We start from the raw sequence: 22,660 nt of genomic DNA, 5'->3' as shown, positions 1-22,660 counted from the left end.
TTTTACAAAGTCCACGGTCAGATGTTGTTTTTCCACCTGCTCCTGTGGTGTGGTCTCCATTCCTGAATATGTTGGGCTTCACGGAGACTCTTCTCCACGGTGACTCCTTCGCCTGCTCCTGGGTGTAGAGGCAGAAACCAGACTCAAAATCACAGTTGGCGATAGAGGGGTCAAAAGTTGGCTCTGTAGAATAAATGCACAGAAACCGCAGGTTAATGTAGGATAAACACTTTTGTGGCTCCTGTTCGGTCTTTTAAACATTTGTATTCGATTTCATGTTAACATCTGTAGACCCTGTAGGATTAATCATGGTTATTTTCATCTTCTCAATCTACATGCAAACTCCCAAATTTTGATATATGAAAGACTTTATGACTTTACTGCTACTTGGATTTGGTGCTTTAAGATATTAATTAATTAAAATTCGTAAAATTTGGAGGCTTAAGATTGACCAAGTTTGACTATTTTACTGGTGACATTAGCGGTGAAAGAATAAGGGGCTTTATTTGCAGCTCACCAGTGTCTGTGGTGCAGAACTGCGAAGAAAAGGAAATATCATCAAGTGCAACACGTCCGCCACGTGGACTGTTAAACGCCACTTCAAAGACCACCTAAAGGGACATAAACAAAGTTGTAGGTCATTATGTGTTCACACAGATGTGTTCATATTTACCTGTTAATGCACAGTAGTCGTAGTAGTTTAGTAGCAGTTTTAAGTCAAACCCCAAAAACTTTTTAAAACCAAATAAGGAACAAAAACATTTGTCAGACGAATGATGGAAGCACAAGAAGTTAAAGATAACCTAACATAGAGTCACTGCATTTAACCCTGCCCAGTTTACTACCTACCAGAACATCTGTGTTATAGGTCATCATGTATACCTAATCTATCAATTAAGACTACCTTAACATAGATTACTCGTATTATTCCCTTTGTAGATACACTGGCGACTATATTACGTACACATTGAAAGAAATTTAAGTCACAGTTTAAAACAGTCACTCATTGATTGTTTTTTTTTGGGTTTTTTTTACATTGTCAGAAACTTGCACTTTCAATTAATACTACACGACTAAAGCTACGGAACAATTAAAGATTTTAAAAGTTAAAATCCTGACTATTATGTGAATAACGGAGACGTTCAGTGAAATCCAACTCAATCATCTCTTGCATGTGGCCATAGAGACAGAGAAATATACATAAAAAAATGTAACATTTGTCAAACAATAACACAATTGATAGCACAATTAATGTTTTTATATTTCCCCAATGACACTAGAGATGTGCTCTCCAATGTATTTTTGTTTGGATGGATGGATGGATGGATGGATGGATAGAAAAAGTGCAATCCAAACCAGAAATGGAGGACTTTCACCTTCAAAGTAAAGTCAGTAAAGTACTAGGGTTTGCTTTGTGAATGTCCACGTGCCTGCCTTTTTTGTGACTGCATATACTTGTCTGCTAAGAATTAACATTTCAATGCGCCAGCTACACATGTGCTCCCGGCAGCGGGTCTTCAAATAAGTATAAGAGCAATGACTGCTCAACCAGGTCTCCAGCTGTCTGCATTTGCAATGGACCATATCAAGGCATAAAAGTTGGGCCTCACCACTGCAACCAACACGTTTTAAAATGTGCAACTTTCCCTTTGAAGGCAAAGGTTCTGTTTTTTGGTTTGCAAGTTCACAATTTCTCTTCTGCTCAGTGTTTACAGGCAAGTTGTTTTCTTCCATGCAAAGTATGGGTGACCGTGGCAATCTGCTAAGGTTCAAAGAGGTTTTTGTTGTATACCTCAATAGCAAACTTAAAAAAAAAAAAAAATTCAATCAGTTTTATTTATCTTGTAAAAAACCCACAACAACAGTTGTCTCCAGGCACTTTATACTGTAAGTCACATATATTACGTATATTGTTAGAGAGAGCATCTGGTGATTGTGGGGTCTCTTTTAACAGGAAGAGACTTTTGTTTTGGGGTTAGGGAAAAGACAAGACAGAAATAGGAGCACAGCACATAAGATAAGATAATTTTGAGCTCAAGAAATACATCATTGGAATTTATCTAAAAGAATCCAGCTTTAAAATTAGGTTCACAGCAGCAAAAGTATATCTTTAACTACCACTTAATTTATTTTTGCTTTTATAAGAAAAAAGCTGCCTCCTTTAAAAGTAGCGGTCTTGCTTTGTTCATTAAGTCATCACATAAGACTTCATAAGAGGTCTTGAACTGACCTGTACCGAGTAGGGTGCCTTCAGGTCCACCTGCACAGGTATCCACTCTCCAGGAATTTCTGTCCAGTCGTTTTGATTCTCCAACCCTGCCCTCCACAACTCCTGGTACTGACCCAGCTGGTCCCGGGTGAAAACAGAGAAGAGGTTTCCTATCTCACTGCGCTGGTACTGAAAACTCAGACAGCCGGACATCGGCACCTGCGTCATTGGAGACACCAGTTTGGCCACTTCTTTAAAGGTCTTGCCGTAGATGGAGTCGACATACATGAAGTGACCTGAAAGGAATTCAGTGGGAGAGTTCTCTGGGTTTATTTAGACCACGTAACCACTGATTTGGTGATTTCTAGATGTCTAAACACCTACGTCAAAGTCTTTAAAGCTTTAACAACTTTAAAACTTACAATAATGTGTTGCTTTGACGCTGTCAGTCTGAAAGATAGGACCATTCTGGGTACATTTTGAATTATGTTTACCACTCTTGTCAAGTTAGAGCCATAGGACAAGTCATTACAGACCTTTGTAATGTTTGTAAAAGGTGAGCTGAGTCCAACTGGTGACCGTTCTACAGACCATTGAGGAAAAACGAAATGGTCTACACCAGCGGTCCCCAACCTTTTTTGCGCAACGGACCGGTTTATGCCTGACATTATTTTCACGGACCGGCCTTTAAGGTGTCGCGGATAAATGCAACAAAATAAAACTAGTACCGGTACCGAAAAAAAGAAGATTTATTCATAACACACGTGAAAAGACCCAGGAAAACCGAGTTAACGATAAAAACGATAACAAAATAACGCTGAAAACCGATAAAAACCCTGAAAACCATACATTTCACACCTGAGCCTCAACTCTCGCAGCCCGGTACCAAACGACTCACGGACCGGTACCGGTCCGAGGCCCGGGGGTTGGGGACCGCTGGTCTATACCAGGATCAGGGGTATCAAATGCAAAGCCTGGGGCCCAGAATTAACCCTCCTAAGGATCCAGTCTGGATTGACTGAATTGTTTTGCAATTGAAGGCATAGTTCGGCGCTCTGCAATGGACTATGGGTCGGTCCATCTGTTAGGATAGGCTCCAGACCCACCATGACACTGAACTTGGTAAGCAGTTAAGAAGATGGATGAATACATTTTGGGGCTTTTCTTGTTTGTCCCTTTTATTGGATGAACAAAGTGGAAACAGACTGGAAGGATAGACAGAGTTCTTGTAGAGAACCGGTTCCCAGTAGTTAAATTCCTTGGAGTTGTTAGTTTCCTTGCTTATTGATCCCACTTGTGGGTTCCACTTGAACTTGCACTCCACTGACTTCAGTTCGGAGGAAAATAGTGGCGCGGTCTTTAGAGTGCATATGAACATTACTTTTATTTTAATTGCACAAGAAGACAAGAGTGTAATTGTCTACTCTACTGCTAACACAAGTTTGACTCTTTGCAAGCATCTGCACAGACAAGCTAAGCCAAGAACCCTGAGTGACGTTAAAGCTGACCCCAGCCCTGCAGCCAGACCCTGAACCTCAATGGATAACAAACTGATGAGCAGTCAGGCTGCAGCCTCCGTTTCTACCTGTTCATGTTTCTAAAGTAGAATCACTGTGGCGATCGCTTTAAACTCTCTTTGTGCTGGTTTTGATCCTTGCTTCGTGTTGTCAGTTTTGTGTTCATTCCTAAATACTAAGGGAAAGATCATATGTGTATTCTCATTAGCCCAGGGATAGGTGTTGGTGTATGGGGCTGTAGCGATTAGTGATTAAGCAACGTACTACATTATTATTAAGAACAGTGTTCTGTGTAATATGTGTAATAATTACTACCCAACATATATCACAATAAAGAAGGGAAATACTTACGACATTTGCATGAATGTAATGTCTTTCATATCCTGCTTAGTGATGGTGGTTAGTCCCAAAGCAGAGCCAGTGAGAAATCGAATCATAAGTGATATCGATAATGGAATCAGAATCGTTAAATAATTAGTACATCCCATCCCTAGAGGTCATTATAAAGAATGTAGATTTGAAGCACTACCTAAAAACCTAGAAACTACATCCCATATTTTAAACTGTCTGACATATAATGATGAAGTTTCACTTTTTAAAGTATCCCAGGCAGTTCATTATTTGTATTTGTATGAGTGTACCTGTACTTTGACCCATTGTAGCCCTCGTTAACTTTGTGGTAGTTAGCTTATGAACTAAAACCAGTTTGACCCTTCACGAGTCATTAATAGTACACCCAGTAATTATATGTACAAATCACTCTTGCTCACCTGACCCGTTGTTGTATGTGTGATCATTTGGCATATCATTGTGGAGAACCTGGACCCCGCCTCCTCCCACATACCAGTTTACATTGGCATTCCACTGGTTATTGTATCCACACAGGTGAGACTCCTCAAAATCACATTCTAGAGGCAGACAAATGAACAACAGACCCGCTGTTATGGGTGCGCACGTGAAAGTGTTTTCATGCTGTCAGAGCTTTGTAAGGTGTGAGGATCAGGATGCAGATGGTCTTCATCAAGGCGTACATATGTGGGTCATGTTTTTCTTTCAGTTTAAAGTAAGATGTGTGAGTGACATAAGTGTGAAGTCACCGACCCAGGCAGTATCCGGGGCTGATGTGGATCTCAAAGATGGCCACGCTGCTCCCTTTGCTCGACCCAGGTTTACCTTCGATGACGACCTAATCAACGACACATGGTCAGTAATCCCCCGAAGTGAGGTCTGACATCACAAAGGCATCACATGAGGTTAAAAACAGTTCATTCATGAACTATGCTGATAGCTAGTCTAGTTTTCCTAACTCTGATTTGCTTTAAAGTGGCGTGCAGAAGAGGGAATGACACACAGGACGATGGATAAGATATGCCATGCCTTTTAAGGTGTTAAGGTGGTTTTGGGGGAAAATGCTGAGACTGTTTTGCAGCAAGTGTGCAATAAAGCCAAAACTACAAGCTAAAAGTGGCTAAAAACCTCCAAAGTAAAAACAGCTTGATAATACTTTGTGGGTTTATTGGAGCATGCTCAAAAAGCGTTAATGTCAAGCATCCTCTTTAAGTAAATCATCATGTTCCTGTGGTGAACTACTATTTTCTTCTCCTGCCTGCTGTGTTGCCCTGTCTCTGTCATCACCTTTACTGCTGGCCTTCATCACTTAATCTTAGTTATTTCCTGTTTTACTCTGAGATTTTCTTTTCTCGCGTATCTTGTTTTTGTGTCTACGTCCTCTCTTTGTCTTCTCCCGTTTGAGATCGTCTGCCCTGCCCTCATTATTTGAACCTGCTTTTGATAGTTTCCACTTGTTCCCTGATATTCATTCATTTTTCTGTCTAGTACATTCTTTGTTTCCTGAAATCTTTTGTCTTTCCCTCTGTAACCTACACTTGGGTCCTCTCATCATATCCTGACATAAATGGAATATGTCCATTTGACAAGCAGATCAGTATAGTATGACCCCTATGAGCAAGCACTTTGGCAACAGTGGGAAGGAAAAAACTCAATTTTACAGGAAGAACGAGACCAGACCCAGGCTCAGGAAGGGCCGGCCATCTTCCATGACTGGTTGGGGGTGAAGGGAGGAAGACAGCAATAATCAGAAATACAAAAACGTACTCATCTAGTGAACTGCCGTGGCAATATAGATTAGTAAAACAATGTATCTTTCACCTTTTCAATTAAAACGTATTTTAATTTTTACTGGTTATTTTCTCAACCTCTGAGAAAGAAATATACACTCTATTACAGTTTACATGAAAAATCTGTTTTATTCCTGCCTATAATCTTAAAGAGGTTATAAAGGAGTTTGTTTATATCATTCATGGATTGATCTGTCTGCTATTTTATTACTATGATGACGTTTTTCTGACTTGTGAAGTGATAAAAAGAGATATCAAAAAACAACATTTAAAAAAGAAATTTAGCTTGGCTTTGTCCAGGTTTCTGTTCTTGACACAATGTGTATTCAAATTAGTGTAGCCTATTACGATGAAGAGTGCCTCAGCTGGATGGTGTCTATTTATACTAGAAGTTTTGTTTTTTTGTCTTATTTATTTTTTGCTTTAATTTATGGAAGCATGAATATTTCTGGCACCGCAAGGTGGCAAGAAATGCCAGAAATAGGGTTACTCCTTCAAAATTAGATATTAGAAGTCACTGGCAGAAACAAGTCTTCATATTTAAAGGTGGGAAGTACAGTCCTACCAGTGCATCTCAATCTAAAAAATAATTGGAATATTTTTGGCTGCAGCTTTGAAGTTGAACATTTTAAATTTAAGGTGAAGCATCAAAAACTGCAGTTCCTTGAGCGGCCACTTGAGTCTGATCTAAAAGTGAGGCAGCCTCCACAGATTCCCATGTTAAAATGCCCAACTTTACAGAAAAAATAAGCATATTTTAGATGTAGACGGGTACAATGATATGCTTTTATTTCAATAGCCAGTTTATCTCTTACAACAAGCAGGTTTGCTTTTGTTATTCGGTTATTCGCAGGTATCTGTTTCCCTGCACAACCCCCGTACTGTCCACAAATGCAGCTTGCCATCATTAACTAATAACCCTTCACTCTCTCATCCAGTGCCTCTAAAAACAATACAACAGGCGCCAAAGCACTTAAACTTAGCCAAGTATGTCCCATCTTTAGCAAACTAACACTACCTCCATCCCTAAGTCAAGCTAGCTTTTGTTTCCAATAACAAAAGTTAATGCTGGGTGGATTTATTTCATTGAGTGGGAGTAAATAGCACAATGCTTCAGCAGTTGGTGTGAAATCTAAACCTCTGGCACATGAATTTTCTTCACCCAGGTCTGGACTGAAATGTGTTTATGCACTGAGGGGCCTGCACATAGCACAGGTCTGGAATAGCCTGATGTAGGTCACAGACCCTGTCAGACTCAGCTCTGCCTCTGCATATAGTGTAAACATGTGCTGTACTATTCCCAGAGTGTTTGGATAATTACAAGCATGTTTCATACGCGCTTCATTTTAGGTCTGCATGTGTCATTTTAACCTGCATGTGTCGTTTCAATGAGAGATTGAGAGGTTTTCTGCACACGTGCAGTAGGTTAGAAAATCGGCTGTCCGACTGCATCTTCAGTCTTTAAAAAATAAAAACAGGAAATTGTGAGTAAATATTTAGTATTTTTTAGTTTTACTTTTCTTTGCACTCATTTTCTCTCATTAGTTGGTAATCTGTGAGAAAGTTGAACTGAAGTGCAGTGGGATTTCTTGTAAGATCACACCTTTATTCTTATATTATTGCAAGTTTTTTTTTCTTGCACAACTAGACAGCTGGGTGTTTATCAGCGGAGTCCCAGGATGAACATTTTCCATTTTATACCTTTTCTTCCGGCTGTAATCTACCCAACCATTCCCCTTTTACTACCTAAGAATAGCTTAGCTGTTGTACCTTTTATATTTTGAAAAGAGATATAAACAGCCCTGAGCTTCTGGTGGAACTTCAGCCATGTTTTGGTACATTTTAATCTGATCTCTTTCTTAAACAAAGATTAGATACTATTTGAAAAGTGTTTTACCCTGTAAGGCTCTGTATTGTTCTGCAGGTCGATGCTTGAGACCACCCAGCTGTCGGAGGGCAACCGGCTGCTCCACAGCGGCCTGTCAAAGCTGTTCCCCTCGGTGCGCTGCAGGACCTCCAGGCTTCCTGACTCTGTGATCTGATAGACAAGCCTCAGGCAGCTCCACTCACCATGCTCCAAACGGGGACTCAGCAGCACCCCTATGATCTCTCGCTGTGGGTCGGCACCACTGCCTATGTAGTCCTCCTGATCCTCATTCACGGCTGCTTCCACTGTGACAAAACGGCCTGAACAAATGGATTACAAATACAGTATTTCATTCATTATAAACAAAGCATGATCAAGAGCATTTTTATGGCAGCTGCTGCCTGATCTTTCCCCCCCTGCTGCTGTACAAACCTTTAATATTTGTGCCACAAATAAGGTTCTTAAGTTAAGTAATGTAGTCTCCTCATTTCCAGCTCCATATTTTTTTTTATTTTTGGACTCTGCCAGAGTAAATTTTGCATGGTTCACAGTGTAAATTATCACTGTTTGACTGTTATTGGGCCTTCAGTTTATCCTGTCTGAAACAGACTGTTTTAGCTCCTGCTGCTTTAAGCTAGCTTCTTTCTGATTGGTTCCCTGACAAAAGCAACTTTTGAAAACTTGCATAAGAAAAACCATAAGAAAAAATGTCTGAAACTGGGTGTTTAGGGCAGTCAGAAGCTGATCTTTTGGCCCAGAGTGGCTAATATTACATAAGCTAACCTTGTTATTGGAAACTTTGGCTGCCTTTGATATCAGCAGCCACCACTCTAATATCACATATGTCAGTAAGGAAAAGCTTGGTGACGTCTTGCTTTAAAGCAAACGTTTTAATGTTTGGAATAAGACTTTAAAAACTTTCAGCCCTTTGGAGGTACATTTCTTATTGTTCATTTCTCCATAAAAATGCTCTGGAGGTAGATTTTTAACAGCACACTCAGTACCAGCTATAAGTATCTGTCAGCTGTAAAACTAATTGGAAATATAGACCCTTCATGAGAAGGGCCAGGCATAAAAAGATGCACGACAACATGATAATAGATAATAAAATGCAGATGGATCATCAGAAAAGCAGCTTCAAGGTTAAAACATTATGATAGCTCATAATGGGAATTTAACCCAAATAGCCACTCTCATGGTGAATGAACATCTCTTTTCCTGGATTTTCCAAGGATCTGACAAAGAAAAGGTCTTGGATCAAAAAGGAACAAGAAATGTGGAAAATTATTACCACTTCTTCCTTTCATGTGTCTCTACATGATTGCACAAACAATCAACAACACAACTGCATGACACAAAAAGCCAGCAATTTAAAAAGCTGGCCAAATAAGCAGGATGCTGCACTTCTGCAGACTGTTATTATACGTGTAGTCAGTATTCAGACATCTAACACATTTTAGATCTGTCTCCCATTAATGTTAGAGTGAATTGTTAAATGTTGTCATTTTTATGCTTACCATCTCTACATTGTTTTAACACTGTGATGAAAGGAATTTCCTTTTGTCCCCCTCCCCAGCCTCTCGAGGTTCTGGGGGGGGGCTGTAGTCTTTTATTGCAGATACATCCTATCTGGAAGATCTGTTTCTTGTGATGTTGCTTCCTGCATTTACGACCCTTTGGTCAGCAGGAGGTCTCACACACACACACACACGCACACACACATTCTCGCATAATACACGCACACACACACACACACACATATGCATACAGTGCCTTGTCTTTGTAACCAAGGGGGGTTACGAGGGGAGGTGTTTGTAAACTATTGTGTGAACGTTCTCAATAAAAGCCAGAGGAGGCCGGATTTGGGGTCATTTCGTGGTAGACACCAACGAGGCCTCCCTTGCAAGTAAATCAATCAATCGCTGACTGTCTTGTTTTCTTCATGATGAATAAGTCTCTAAACCAGCGGGGCTTGTGGAAACACAGACCCAACAATTAATTTCTGCGTTTTGGCAGTAATTTCAGTTCAATACTTACTAGAGAAAAGTTACTAAAGGGGTGTGCACTGTTAAGAAAACACATGTAGAAAAGGTTGCACTGTGGACCTAAGTCTGTACAGAAATGTGACTAAAAACTTAAAGTACTGCAAACCCATGTTTCACTGTAATACAAGAGAGACCCTTACAGTCCAGTTTTCGGTTTTCACAGGACTCTATGCAGTCCTTCCTGCTTCCATAGGAATTAAGGGGGCACACAGCAGGCAGGTGCTGCTAATCAAATGCACTTAATTAAGCGATCATCAGTAGATCTCAGCAAATTCACTAAGGTCAAACTGTGCAAGGCTCAGAGAAAACCCAAGAGCTATATTTCAGATTCTACAAACCTCATTTAGCATGCTAAATGTTGACAGTACAATGAGAAAAAACATCTGATCAAACAAATCTACAACAGAAAGGCTGAAGGTCAAGGTGTTTCAGTATCCCAGTGAAAGTCTGTGTGCAAAATCTAATTCTTCGAAACCTCAATGAACTGATACAACATTGTACAGAAAGATGGGTCGAAATTCCTCTGCAAAGTGAGAAACTGATGAATTCATACAGAAAACAATTACTTTAGGTTATTTCTAATAAAAGGTGGTTTTATAGCCAGATAAATCATGGGGTGCACTTAGTGTTTTCACAGGACTGCACATGCATTAGTAAATTTGGCCCAAGGTCACACATTTTAGTTTCTGGTAGAAATCAAGGTACATACTGTAACTTTTATACCGTTTGTGGCTTACTAACAAGCAAGCTATTTGCTAGCTTGTGAGAGTACAAACTGAAAGGCACTAGCAAATTAACAGAGTTGGGTGTTATTGTTGCCGGACCTGAAATCATATTAGCTGATCCACACAGTGCAGCCACACTAATTAACTGAGTTAAATATGAACACAGAGGCAGCTAACAGGCTCACTGATCTATGTGCAGGTTTGGACGTTCTGACATCTCTGTTTGATAATGGGACTAAAATGAAGGCCGGAATCCACTGATCTATCTGGGATTTCATTTTAGATTGATGCCTAGCAAACCAACATGAGCTTGGCTGTACTAAAAGCAGACTTGATGACTGAACTTGATCTGTCAAATATATTTTTCTTTATTTAGGCACAAGGAGAGGAGAAATAAGCTCTAAATCCCAGCATCAGTTTGTGTTTAAATGCTTGGAATTATAAAATGTGTCTGAGCCAGCTCCAGATAATATGCAAAAATCAATCATTTTCTTTACACTTTCTGTTTAAGGACTAGAACCTGTTAAAAATCAGATGTAGTGTTACTGGACATTTCTATCTGAAAAAAGTTATAGAAAGCCCAGATTTACGGGATGTGACATTTTGCATCAGGATTCATGGCCAAAGTCAAGACACTTTGAGTCAGAGCATCATAAAATCCACCTCAGCAACTCTTTTCTGCTCCAGGGTCCTCCGAGCTCTTCTTAGTGGTCTGTCATTTATTATTTGTCCCTGTGGAATGCCCTGCTGCCCCAGGGCTCCTGAACACACTCACACACAGAGGACTGAGATGATTTCAGTTTGGAAAATTCAATGTTTCTTTTCTTCTCCCAGTAAACTGCAATTGTTTATATTTAAAAACTGAATCAACAGATGTTAAAACCTCAAACTGATGCAATGTCTTGATTAGATCATCCCAATGTCTGATTTGGTTTCAAGCAGAGTAAAAAGGGTACATAAAAACTGCTTTATACATACATTTGACATGACTTCGCTGCTCCTGTTCTGGCTGTGCAGAGCAATGAAAGGGATAAAGAGCAGTGGAGGAAAGGAAAAGAAATGAGCAGGAACTAAGCACACTATTAATGCACCAAATACACCGACTTCTCTGGCACGCCAGCGGCATTAGCAACAAAGATGGAAACAGGAAAACACAGAGTATCCCAGACAGAAGCAGAGCAATTTTTGGACAAAGTGGGCTGTGAGCAAACATCATTGTGGGGAAAAAGTGGTAATTAGAGGTTTTCGTCAGCAGGGTTTGGAGCAGCAGGATAGAGCCGTGATAGAAATTCTGCCTCACCAGTTACATGGCTCAAGATTAGAGATAAAGAGTTTTTTTGTTTGTTTGTTTTTATGACCGATATCATCTAACCTCTCATCACCCACCAGATCATAGGTGAGTAAGGGCTAGTGTTAGGGACTGATTTAACCACGAGCTAAATAGACTCATTTTCAGAAACTAGAAAATTTTGCCTCTAAAATGAAGCTTCTTTTATTTTTTTGCAGGATGTTAACCTACCTCTAACCTTAACCATATCCTTGAATAGATGGCAAGAAGTCGTGTGAGTGGGTTCATCCAGGTCATGGTTGCCTTCTCATTCAAAAGGCTTCTTCAGTTCTAAAAACTGATGAGGAGTCCCAGGTATTCATATTTTAGCTCATGTGAGTCTAACCGCTCATTTGACAGGTCGGTATCAAGGACTTTCAGGACCACCTCCAAGGTGAAAGCCGCACTAGCAGTTAAATATCTGGGACTCCACATCAGCTGTTAGAACTGAAGAAACCTTCTGAATGACAAGTTAAACATCTTAAAGAACTTAAATAAGAAGTCTAGTTGCCTTCAACTCAAACACTTAATTTATTAACCTCTTACCATCTACACATAGGACCAAATAGTGGTTTTGATTGTCAGGCCCTCCATTCTGAATTAAAAACAGGTGTTATACAGTGTAAGTCACGGCACAGGCTCAAGAAAACCCAATATCAGTGAACTCAGCTTGTTAGTAAATGCTTGAATCGGAGTTAATGCCACGGTCCTTGGGTTTGAGGTTGTTTTTGGATTGGGAATCCTCAGTCAATATATTTGGGTTTGGGTTTCTGTTCAGGTTCTTCTGTTTGAAGTTTTGATTCTTACTGTTTGTAGGTTGAGTTTTTGATCTCTGTTGTCATGTCCTTTCAGTACAGTAATATATTCATAATGTAGTTTGTTGATTGTATTTATGGCTCTAGATAAGTTTTCTTGGACTTTTCAATGCCTTTCTAGATGGTTTACTGTTCCAGTATTAGTTCTACATTCTTGATTTGTATTTACCTTCAGTTCCTAATTTGAGTTTGTTATTTGTGTGTTGTGTTAGGTTTTCTGGTGTTCCCCCCTGAATTAGTGAAACAAGAATGACAGACTAAACAGCTTTTGTTCATTTCCTGTTGTAGTATGATTGTTTTTCTATTTTTCTATGGCTGTTTGAGTTTTGCTTCCTCTCTGATTGTCTTCATCACATGCAGCTGTGTCTTATCCCCAAATTAGCCCTGAGTGTATAGTCCTGTAACCTTTGTCACAGTGTATTGTGTGGTTAAGTGTATGTGGCATTCTTGTTTCTGTCTATATAGATCTGTCCAGTTTTTCCCCTCACCTTCTCTGTTCTTTGGATTACTGCTCCTGGTGTTTACTGTCATCAGGAGCAGTGTGAAAAATATGTGGATTTTTTTGGCTAGTCTCGCTTTGGCTGTTGCCGTTCCTTCAGCTGGCCGTGAAGAAAATTGTCACAATTACAGGATGCAAAGAGCTGAAATGACACTGAGTGTTTGAAAACAATGAAAGGTGTCCACTGTCTGTGCTTCTCTGCGGTCCTTTCCTTTCCTGTTCAGGCCAACTTTTCAACCAATCAGCATTTTGCCACCACACAGTTCCCTATTCAGCTATGCACTGGTGGTTTTGGAGGACTGCACACAAACACCTCTGCATAGGCTGTATACCCATAATCCTTCACTCTGCAAAGCCAAACACTTAGGCAAACTACTGGCGTATCCTCTTAACCCTCTGACACAAAAACATTACCATGAATTCTGCATAATTTATGCTTCTGCGTCGACTCTAAGTAGAGCCTATGCAAGTGGTCGATACCATTGCCAGCATTTATACTTGTGCTGGCGGCGGGTGTTTTCTTCCAGTCAATTTGAAAAATGGCAGCAGAAGATGTAGCCAAAAATACATAAGTGGAAACGATGGTATGAACAGGCCAGTCACAATCATGTGACATGTACTTTCATTCTCCAGTTACAAGCATACATCCCACTTCAGTCATGATCAGTGGCGCCCCCTAACCGTAAGTCAAGGCAATCAAAATATTGAGTTTGGAGGATTTTTTAAAATATTATTATTGGAGTATTTTTTAAATTACGCTCCCAAATTTGTTTCCTTTCTCCAAAATACAAGGTTAAGGTTATCACCAGTGATCCACATTTATATATACTAAATAAAAGATTATTGGACTGGATCAGTTTCATAGAAACTACTGATGATAATTCTGCCCCCAATCCTTTTTTTTAGAGAAAAGCAAAATTGGCTTTTCTGGAAAAATGTGAACAGGATTTAATCTATCAGAACGAGTAATTTCTGATCATATTTGGGTTAATGTGATTACCGGTGATCACTTAGACCTCAAAGGCTTAAAGCGGGCTCCACCTCATGTCACTATTTACGTGACGAAACCTTGTCACTGGTTCACCAGGATAAGCTCAAGACTTCTCAGTATTTTGTTCATGGACCACACAAGAGTGTACAATTTTACACATGCTTGTTTAGCAATGGTTAAGAAGTTGTGTAGTTTCTGCCACGGCGACCAAAGCGTGCACAAACGTTAACCTTCATTCATCCATCAGTTGGCTTTGATCATTTTGCATGAACTGACGGTGATATCACACAGATACTAAGGTAAGGGCATGTGCAGCATTCATTCATATCAGCTGCAGCGGTACCAACCAGACAAGAATAACTAAATGTGTTTTTTCACTGACTCCAGATGTTCAGAGATGCTGCAATCAATGCAGACCAGATGGGTTTCTTTTCACCGTACTGCTTTAGTGGCACAGCCAAAACCAGCACCAAAACTGTCATTAAAACATCTTTAACTCTACACTCATTATAAGCTCCTACGTTAAATTAGTTTTAAACCCTGAAAGTGCAGGGTGCCGTCGTTTTAAGTACCATCTTTTTGCAGGGTCCAGCTCATAAAGTCTGCATCTGACGTGTATCCGCAGGTGTTGGACTCAAAGTTGCAAGAGCCTGGCAACAGCTGGCTGTTGGCTTGGATGTTGACTGAGAGAGAAACGAAGAGGAGGAAGACGTTAGAGAGAGAGGGAATGGTAAGTATGAATCATTGCAACTGGCATTAATAGAAGCATGCCCTCATCCACCAGCGCTGGCCAAAACCGTTAAGATGTACTCACCAGCAAAAGTTAGGAGAATGTAGAATCTAAGCATTGCTGCTTTCTGTGGAAAATATACAAAGAAGGAGGATGTAGGAAAAGAACAAGGAGCAGTCCTCTTTCATCCACGGTCGGGGGAAAAGGCAAGATGGCTCTGCAAAGTTTGTTTTTGAAGACTTCTCTCTTGTGTGTCGTCTGAGTGTCTCTCCAGCTCACAGACCGGCAGCACACTGTCTGTGGGGAGAGTGGGGAGGAAAAACAGAGAGGAGGAGGAGGAGAAAGAAGGTGACTGATGGGCTGATGTTAGGCGAGAGAGGGAGCTGGGGGAAGGAGAAAATGAAGAGGCTGGAAGGGGGGGCACCTCACACACTATCAGAAACTGACTTAAAACAGCAACGACTGTGCAGCTCTCCTCTTCTGATCTGTTGGCCTCAGAGTAAACGCAGAGTTAGGGGTTAAATGTCCTGTGCAGCTCAGTTACTCAGTTCACCCCCCACCCTGAGCATTAGGCCCGCGTCTTCCACTTAAGACATGAGCCTAATGAGCGAAACTGTCCTTATCAGAGAAAAACGACAGAGTCGGTACATTTTTAAAATGCTTAAAATCTCCAGAGTTTGCAGTTTCCTTGCAAACAACCTAATTATGGTGTGAACAACGTGACTGTGCAGTAAACCTATGTATACTTGGTGTACACTAACCTCCCCTATCAGTGTGCTGTGATAAACTGTCAAACAATACTGCGCTATGAAAGATTGTCCTGATATGAACTTCAGATGAATTTGTAAAGGGTTGTCTCCTCTCTGGAGGTGTTTTAGTGTTGAGTGATCAGCAGTAACTTGCAGCGGTGTAGAAAAACTACACATTTTTGAGGAGGGCCTGTTGTTACAACCTTTGAATGCATTAAATTATATTATGTCACATGTGCTTTTACCAGCTTCATATAGAGAAATCCTTTGAGACAGAAGGGCAACGTTTATTCAAAAAATGTGCGCAATTGAATATTTTTGGCCATCGGACTCTCACGAGAAGCGGCATCATTGATCAGTAGGTTCAGATGGAGGTAGAAGATGGTAAATGGACCCCCAAAAGGAAATAATAGAGCTAATTTTATCATGACATGAAAATTCTGGAGTGCACAGGCTGCTATGAAAACGTTACAGCTACATGAATCAGGCTGGAAGGAGAGAAGTGAGAGGCTTTTGTCAGCTAAATGATGAACTTATGGAAAACAAGAAGCACTCCTCCGTCAAGCCAGCTCTCTCTCTCTGGGCTGTATTTACATTTAAGGGAACAGTAATGTGTTTCGTATTTATTCATTTTGTTTTCTGTGTTCTTTTTGAGCAAACTTTAAGAAGTTTGCAGTGCAGATTATTACTTTGACTACGCAAACATAATGTAGGAGTAGGTAATGGATAATGTGAGTAACTGCACATGAATAGCTTGAGTTTACAGTTTATTTCTGACTAACTAGACATTCTCTTTCTGTAGAGTCAGAATCTTCATATATTGGTATAATTGCCTAAATGTTGCCAATAGTTTTAAAGATAAAAGACATTTGATGAAGGTTCGACCTTGTAAGAATTATAGAAGTTTTATAGGTTATAAGAGTTTTTGTTCATTTTTGACCAATAAATCGTTAAGATGACAAATTTTAATGGGCTGTTAACATGACCCCACTCTACACCCCCACATAGTTCATTCAAAACTTTTCAAGCTGTCGTGTTTACAGACAGAATGACACACACACATATAAACACTACAAAAACATCTTGGCAGTGAAAAAAAAACATAAAAAAAGAAGATTTGGGGGACATTTACTGTTCACTCAGTGTATCATATATCTTTGATTTCTTGCTTATTAACTAAAGCAATTGGGCACCTCTAACCTGATGGGGATGCAAAACATCTAAACCCAGCCAAGAGTACTCCTGCTCTTGCTGAACCTGTTTGTGTGGTGACACTTTTATCATTTTTTAATAATCATGTGGGTCTTTTTGAGACACAGACTTTATTGTGTTGCTGAAAATCTTTTCCAGATGCTCCAATTTAACTCCAGTGCAGATTTCCTTTTGTAATAAAGTGCATAAGGTAGTCAAAAATATATGGACAATACTTCTTTTTTCATTTGAGCAACTTTTTCTGATCAAGAGAAGAGATTTTTTTCACACAATGACTCCTTTAATTTAGAAAATATACTTCCCTTCCCTTTTCAATATTACAGCATTTCCCACATGCACAAAGCCAGGACCCGTAGGAGTTTTCCTCTACACCCTCTGGAGTAAATCTCTGCAGCAGAGCTCTAAAATAGTGCACGTTAAAAGACACTGCTATATAATGACACCTTCAGCTATAACACAAGCATGTTAGGTAGTCAAATACTTTTGTATAGAGTTCGTATTCATAGCATAACAGCTAGAATTTAATGAGAAGACATATTTGAGAGCCTGTCTGGAAGCGGTATGATGATGTTTCCTGGGGTCTACAAATGATCTGAACTGTGTTTTACAGACTTGTGGAGCGTCAAAACATTTTTCAGTGATCTAAAATATGTGAACAGCTTGTATTAGGAAATCCTGAACTAATCCTGCAGTTCACACTAGTTCATCTAAATACAAAGCAGCCACGTGGAAATGTGAAAAAACCAACCTAAATTCAGGAAAAATGGGTAAAAAAATTTAATTGTTGGAGCACTGAATGTCAGCACAGATACTCCGAGTCCAACTGCAGAAGGAAAATGAATTTGAATGGTGGAAAAAAAATGGAGCATGCTGGGTATGGAAGACCAGACTTTGCTGTACTTTTCAGAGGGAGAGCTCTCCTCCACATTTGTGTTCCATCTGTCAGCCTTGCTTTCTCTGCCTCTGTTTTTTCCCCTCCTCATTTTCTGCAGTTCTGCACTCTTATCTCTTGTGTTCACCAGAATTTTAACAAGAAATCTGAAACAATTATAGAGCACATGGGGAGGTGGATATTTGTGAAACCTGTTAATTGCGTGGCAAGAAGACCTGACTGAAGCCATCAATATTATCTTGCTAGAAAATGCAGAGCTAAAAAAAAGGGGGGAATACAAATACTGATTCTGTGTTTGAGAACACAGAGGGAAGATTGAAAACAGCATCCAGAGATTTCTGCTTTCCCTCGGCTTCACAGATTATAATTAAAAGTTCATTTTTTCTGTGTATTTTCTGGTCTGGTCTGTCTCTGTAAACAACAAAGTGAAGCTTCAATAAAGAACTGAGGGGTGCTGTCAGGGTTCTGTCATGTGCGGTGCATGCAAACGTCATTGTTTGCTCGATGTTTCAGTTATGAAACGTTCTCCTCAGTGTGTGATTTACTGCCAAAAAGAACACCAAACAATGTAGTCGCTGGACCCCCACCCTTCTTCTGGGAACACCCCAGCCCACCACTTCTGCTCGCGGTGGTTGACCCTACAACAGCTGTTATAACATTTGTTTAAATGAAAAGGTTTGATCTTTGCTGCGTACAAAGTGATGTGTCTGCGAGGGGAAACTTGGTCACAAATCTGTTTTGTGCAAAAACAGAAAACTCCACTTTTAGTTAGTCTGTTGGGATTTTTTAACAACAGTTTATACAGTTAGGCCCAGACGTTTTCAGACAATACACCGCCGCAGTGGATTTTAAAGCAAGATGTGACTGAAGGACAGGCTTTCTTTTTTAATCCAAGGATCAATTTTTAGAAATGTCCCCCAGAAGCTCAAAATTAACTGGAAAAAGTGACGTAAAAATAAGGATTGTTTTTAGCACTTGGATAAAACCATGAACATCACCAAATGCTGTTTTTCCTCCCTTTACAACAGACGGCTTCAGTTGCTACTTATCTTTGTGCCTTTGGATCTTTTTGCATGCGGCTGTGTGTGTAATAACTGAAAAGCTGCTCTGTTGGGTTGCTGCTCATGTAACTGAATTGGCCATTGAGGATTATCCCATCTTTTTACTGTAAGAAGCTCTTAAGGAAGTATGTTTTGGGTCATTATCCGTTATCCATCTGCACGGTGAGGCACCATCTATCAGTTTAGCAGCATTTGGGTGAGTCTGAGCAGAGAGTATAGCCCTGTGTGCTCCACAGTCCATCCATGTGCTTCTATCACCAGTCACATCATCAATAAGCATTGATGACCCAGTTCCACTGACAGCATGCATGCGGTGCCATAACATTTTTTAAATGTTTTCTGGCTAATTCTAATCTGCCCTCTTTTCTCTGTATCTACATTCATGTAGATGTCTCCTAGTTGTAGACTTTGACAGTGATGCGCCTGCCTCCTCGAGAGTCTTCACAGCTAAATGTCATGAAGCTGTTTTTCTTAACTCTGGAAATAATTCGGTCATTGTGCACTTTAGTTGTCTTCTGCGGTCCCTCAGGCCTTTTGATGTTGCTGAGCTGGATAGTTATTTTGGGTTTTCAGCCTAATGATGGTCTGCTTGCATCCTCAGTGTTTTTGAATCTTATATTGAGAGTTCCAGCATCCAGTGAAAGGGTTACCAAATATAAGCTCAACACTTGGAATGGACTCATGATTTTATATCTGCTCAAGACTTAGACACAGTATTATAATTTTATATGTGTTTTATTTAAACAGCAAAATTATTTAATAATAGGAAAATTTCTTTATATCACTGAGGTTAATGTAATATTTAATTGCAAAGTTGAACAATTTATGTGCATATTGAGAATTGAAACCTCCATCAGATGAACAGTATGAAAACCTGAGGCATGACCCTGCTATATTTCATACACAACTGAGATAACAGCTGATTTTATGGATTACTCTTAAGGATTACGCCCTTCATGGCCTTACCTAACCTTTTAGTATCACATGCAGCAGTGTGTACCTTAAGGGCAGAGGTCTTTTGTGTCTTGCTGCGAACTCTAAAGGGGCCTGGAGGCTCAGGAATGAGCTGTCTGAGTAAATCAGGTCAGCTGAGTCAGTGACTTGAAATGTGCTTTAATGGGAAATCCTTTCCCAAGGTTTCTTGAGTCTTAATTTCCTTTAAACTGTTTTTTCTTTCCAAAACACTTTCTAGAGTATTGGCCTTTATGTGCTTTCCCCATTCAGCGTTTGCTTTATTTTGTGACTCCTTCTTGAAAAGCGCTACATAATTAGATTTTTATTGTTATATTACCACTTCCATCCTCCTGAAGGGCTCCACCTGCAGCCGGGCTCAAACAAGCACGGGCCCTGTGGCTTGTAGTTTAAACATGGATCATCTCCTGAACATAATGGAAACCGGAGCGTGTAAAGTGAGGCCACTGGTTTTCTGCGTGATAAGAGATGACTCCCTAATGAAACATTGATGTGAGTTAATTCCACTAATGGGTTCAGCCTGTGCCGACTGCATGCCATCTAACTACAGAAGGAACATGTACAGTACAGCTGCATTGATGTATGCAGAGAGAGATGCAGAAATTATTAATGTTTTCTCTGTAAATAGAACAGCAGCAAGCTGAACACAGAACATGAACTATAGGCTACGTGACATTACCCCAGACCCACTCCACTGACCTGATTCTCCATGTTGGCCCTATTATGGAGCTTTTCAGTTCCTAGCCGGTATTTCATAAAAAGTGTGCCGGTTGTTTGTGTGGGATCAAAGACGTGTGCCTGCTGAGATGCTAATAACAGATTTGATGCCATGGTTACTATACTCCACTCCATCGCCATCCTTCATCAAGTATTGTTGTCAAGGTAACACGTGCAGTTGCAGAAAGGTGCATGTGACTTTTAAGTAACAATGCTCAATCAGTAATGAAGACACAGCCTCTTTATTATCTTGGATCATTGGAAACAGGAGCTTAAGATAGCTTATTCCATCACCTCTTAAAAGTTACTAGATTTTATATCATACATGTCAGCCTACAACACGAAAGGTCTGCAGTTAACATCATGTGAATTTTCCACAAAAAGCTGAAAAAAGATAGCAAGTTAGAAGGCCCCGGGGAAGGAGGAGGAACATCTGACATAAAGTCTTTGCCAAATCAAATCAGAATAATTCCACGGATTGAGGAAGCTGGACCCCTAAACGGGGTAGCTGAAAAAAAGAATAAGAATAAGGAATCAATTTTGATTGCAATAACTGATTCTGTTAAAGCAGCTCCTACCTATTAAATAACTGCCTTTGACTGGATATAAAAGATGGATGTAACTGGATCAATACACAAAAATCAGCCCAGGGATTTTTTTGCCCGCCATGTTCTGTGAGAACAGTGCAGATGGTCCAGTTAAATACATGCACATATTTGTGCAGTTCCTCAGAGTAATGGTAATGATACAACAAAAAGGGGGAAAGGATAAACAGGTCAAAGTAGCCAATCATTGTACTTCAATCACTGGATCTTTCTTTTGCTAATTCCGTCCCTCCATCTATTTTCTTACCACATCAATTACATCTTCTTCCGTCTCTTCTTCACTCTGTTTTTGGTACTGCTGTCCCTAATTATGCCGTTCGCCACGGCTGGTGCTAGCGAGAGCATCATGGTGAAACATACCTGGCTTTCTTCTCCTATTTAACTCTAATGGGCGCTATTACTTCCTAAACTGATGATGGGTTGTGGTCCAAGACTTGACACTAGCAGTGTAAACTGTGAACATATGTTGAAAGAGTTTATTGAGGTTGTGTATCAGGGGAGCTGAAGGATGATTTTCTTATACACTTGTATACAACTGGATGTCATTTGCAACCAGAAGAGTCGCCCCCTCCTGGCCATTAAAGAAAATGCAGGTTTGAAGCACTTCTGCACTGGCACATCCTAAAGCTAGAGTCATGTTTTACACAATCTGGGAAAACCACACATGTATTAGACAAAGACAGACATGCTCATATATTAATCTTAAGTGTCAGAGACAAAAATGATTACAGCTGTTGAGACTGGAAGCCATTAACCACTTAAAGGGATGCAGTAAGAGAGGAAAGAACACTGGTTCCTGCAGCGATTACACATTTTCCTGGACACGTGTTCAACATACTCAGGGTATATTTCAAATATCTAGATTTACTTGCCCCTACAATGATAATCAGGAGTCAGTGAAACAGAGTTCACAGTTCAAAGTTCACATGAAAGGGGTGGCACTGGCTGTTTCTAACCAATCACAATGATTTATAAGTGTATGTCAGCAGACTTTACACAGGAAGATAAAATAATACTACCAGCAACTGTGACTGAAGCAACACACCACTGTGTGTGAGAGGTAAAGCACTGTAGAGTGATGTAGTATTACAAGTGTGCGCTTTAAGTGCTTTAGTCAGTAAGTCTAGAAAAGAGCACCAAAGTTAATTAGGTTAAGCCCTTTTGAAGTCATCCTCCAGCAATGATGGCACTATTTCCTGGAGAACTGATTGGTCAGTTTATGTCATATCTGTTGATCTCAGATTTGGATCATAACCTACTCAAGAGCAGGCTAAGTTTGCAGCATTAGTTATCATGATAATTTATGTCAGTAAATAGTTAGCCACCTTTGTATACAGAAAATCCAGAGTTAGGGCTGAAGTTACCTGGTTGAGGTGAACTTCTGTGTCGTAGCACAGGATACTGGTGGAGATTTATTTGTACTTAGAGTAGTTGACTTGATCTGATCGCCTAAGATCACAGACAGCATAAAGGATCCGCGTATCTACTGTGACACCACCCACTGGCCTCGAGCTGAGTGTTTTTTTTTTTCCATCTTGATGTTTTTTAGCAAAGTGTGGATGTAACTGGGAAAGTACATGATCATTGGC

The 22,660-nt window shown here is 40.1% G+C and overlaps 1 protein-coding gene across 1 annotated transcript in view; it reads right to left on the bottom strand.

Moving 5' to 3' along the window:
• Positions 1-22,660, bottom strand: part of LOC146383447 (MAM domain-containing protein 2-like) — a 38,185-nt gene that overhangs the window by 7,350 nt on the left and 8,175 nt on the right. The window contains exons 4-11 of the mRNA XM_084934698.1: positions 14,948-15,160; positions 14,706-14,816; positions 7,762-8,051; positions 4,828-4,912; positions 4,497-4,634; positions 2,231-2,505; positions 518-611; positions 37-183 (exon numbers count right to left, since the gene is read on the bottom strand). Coding sequence (XP_084790824.1) covers positions 37-183; positions 518-611; positions 2,231-2,505; positions 4,497-4,634; positions 4,828-4,912; positions 7,762-8,051; positions 14,706-14,816; positions 14,948-14,981 — 1,174 coding nt within the window. The 5' untranslated portion in view covers positions 14,982-15,160. The remainder of the gene's footprint in view (positions 1-36; positions 184-517; positions 612-2,230; positions 2,506-4,496; positions 4,635-4,827; positions 4,913-7,761; positions 8,052-14,705; positions 14,817-14,947; positions 15,161-22,660) is intronic.

This window comes from Perissodus microlepis, chromosome 7 (genome assembly GCF_051167445.1).
Source record: "Perissodus microlepis isolate ML-2025 ecotype Zambia chromosome 7, ASM5116744v1, whole genome shotgun sequence".
NCBI classification, from domain to species: domain Eukaryota; kingdom Metazoa; phylum Chordata; class Actinopteri; order Cichliformes; family Cichlidae; genus Perissodus; species Perissodus microlepis.
This window is presented reverse-complemented; position numbering and strand designations above follow the sequence as displayed.